The following is a 1,351-nucleotide window of genomic DNA, read 5'->3' as shown; positions in this document are numbered from 1 at the left end:
TGGCAATGAAGACCAACCAAGACAAGACAACACTAAAGCCAAAGAAAGTGTGGCAATCCCTAATGGCAGTGTGCTGACTCTTGATCCCGCACCACAGCGCCATCTAACATCACAGCAGATTGCAACGGAGCTGGTTCATGATATTGTGAACCAGGCCGTTACAGGTTGGTTTGTCTTTGTTATTTCTTGAGATCTCTGGCATTGTGTTAACTACTAGATATGGAAAGTAGAAAATGAGTCAAACCTTCCCTAAGGAACAGATAATTTATTTATCCTTCATCATTTTTTATTGTGAACTGTTTTAATGCTGTGATAGTCAGATTTATTATTTGGTTTCTTTTATACATAATGACTTAAAGACATGCAAAAAATTTTGAAATATACTTATCACATCACTAATATTATAATTTGAATAAATATGCAGTTACTCTAGTAAAAGCAAGCAATTAAATGGTTGGCAGTCCAATGGCTGGAGTTGCTACTATATGACTGGCCAGAAATATCAAGTAATATCATTGATATTCTCTAATAACATATTATATACCCCAAGGAGTGTAATATATGTTGACCTATATTCTCTCTGTAGTGGTGACCACAGAGGCTGTCATTGAGAATGGATGCTCAAGCAGTGCAGAAATTAATGGCTGTGACACTCAGAACCCTGTGGCTTCAGACACTACTCTCCCATATCCAGCAGCAATACCTCCACAAGTGCCAGAAACATCAGTATCTGAGAGCAACCCAGCTTCTGTGCCAGTTCTGCAGGAGGACACTGGACAAGATAATTCCTCTGCATTGCCAGCAGACCGTAGCAATGATTCAGTGGCTTCAAATCCTCCACTCACACCAACTTCCATCACAAGAGTGCCCTCTCAGGTAGATTCTTGGTTTGAATTTCCTTCTTTTCCTTTTGAAAAGAATGATATTATAGCGATTTTTTAATCAGATTATATAGCTATAAATACTAATGATATTCTAGCGATTTTTTATTCAGATTATATAGCTATAAATACTAAGATAGAATAAGAACTTATAATTTTTTTTTTTCTATATATGCTGTTTAAATGAAATAAGACATTAATATTGGATTAGTGCCTCTTATTTGTTAAATTTTATGACTGGATTTGTACAAGGAAATGGTCCAAAATTAACAAATATTGCTAATATTTTTGTCTCAACAGGAGAGTATAAACACAATGACTGAGGGAGATACAGCCATGACAGCAAAGCTGTTTCATACCCTTCAGAAAGATGCATTTCTTGTGTTTAGGTCACTCTGTAAGCTCTCAATGAAACCTCTTTCTGACTCTCCAGATCCCAAGTAAGTAAATCTTGTGGTCACAAAGGCCTT

The 1,351-nt window shown here is 36.3% G+C and overlaps 1 protein-coding gene across 1 annotated transcript in view; it reads left to right on the top strand.

Annotated features, from left to right (window-relative positions):
* Window positions 1–1,351, top strand: part of LOC119591035 (brefeldin A-inhibited guanine nucleotide-exchange protein 1-like) — a gene marked incomplete at both ends in the record, with an annotated part of 21,531 nt that overhangs the window by 1,329 nt on the left and 18,851 nt on the right. The window contains 3 exon segments of the mRNA XM_037939763.1: window positions 5–164; window positions 587–876; window positions 1,182–1,321. Of these exon segments, the coding sequence (XP_037795691.1) occupies window positions 5–164; window positions 587–876; window positions 1,182–1,321 (590 nt within the window).

This window comes from Penaeus monodon, chromosome 28, assembly GCF_015228065.2.
Source record: "Penaeus monodon isolate SGIC_2016 chromosome 28, NSTDA_Pmon_1, whole genome shotgun sequence".
NCBI lineage: Eukaryota > Metazoa > Arthropoda > Malacostraca > Decapoda > Penaeidae > Penaeus > Penaeus monodon.
Note: the sequence above shows the minus strand (reverse complement) of the source record. Positions and strands in the feature narration are given on the sequence as shown.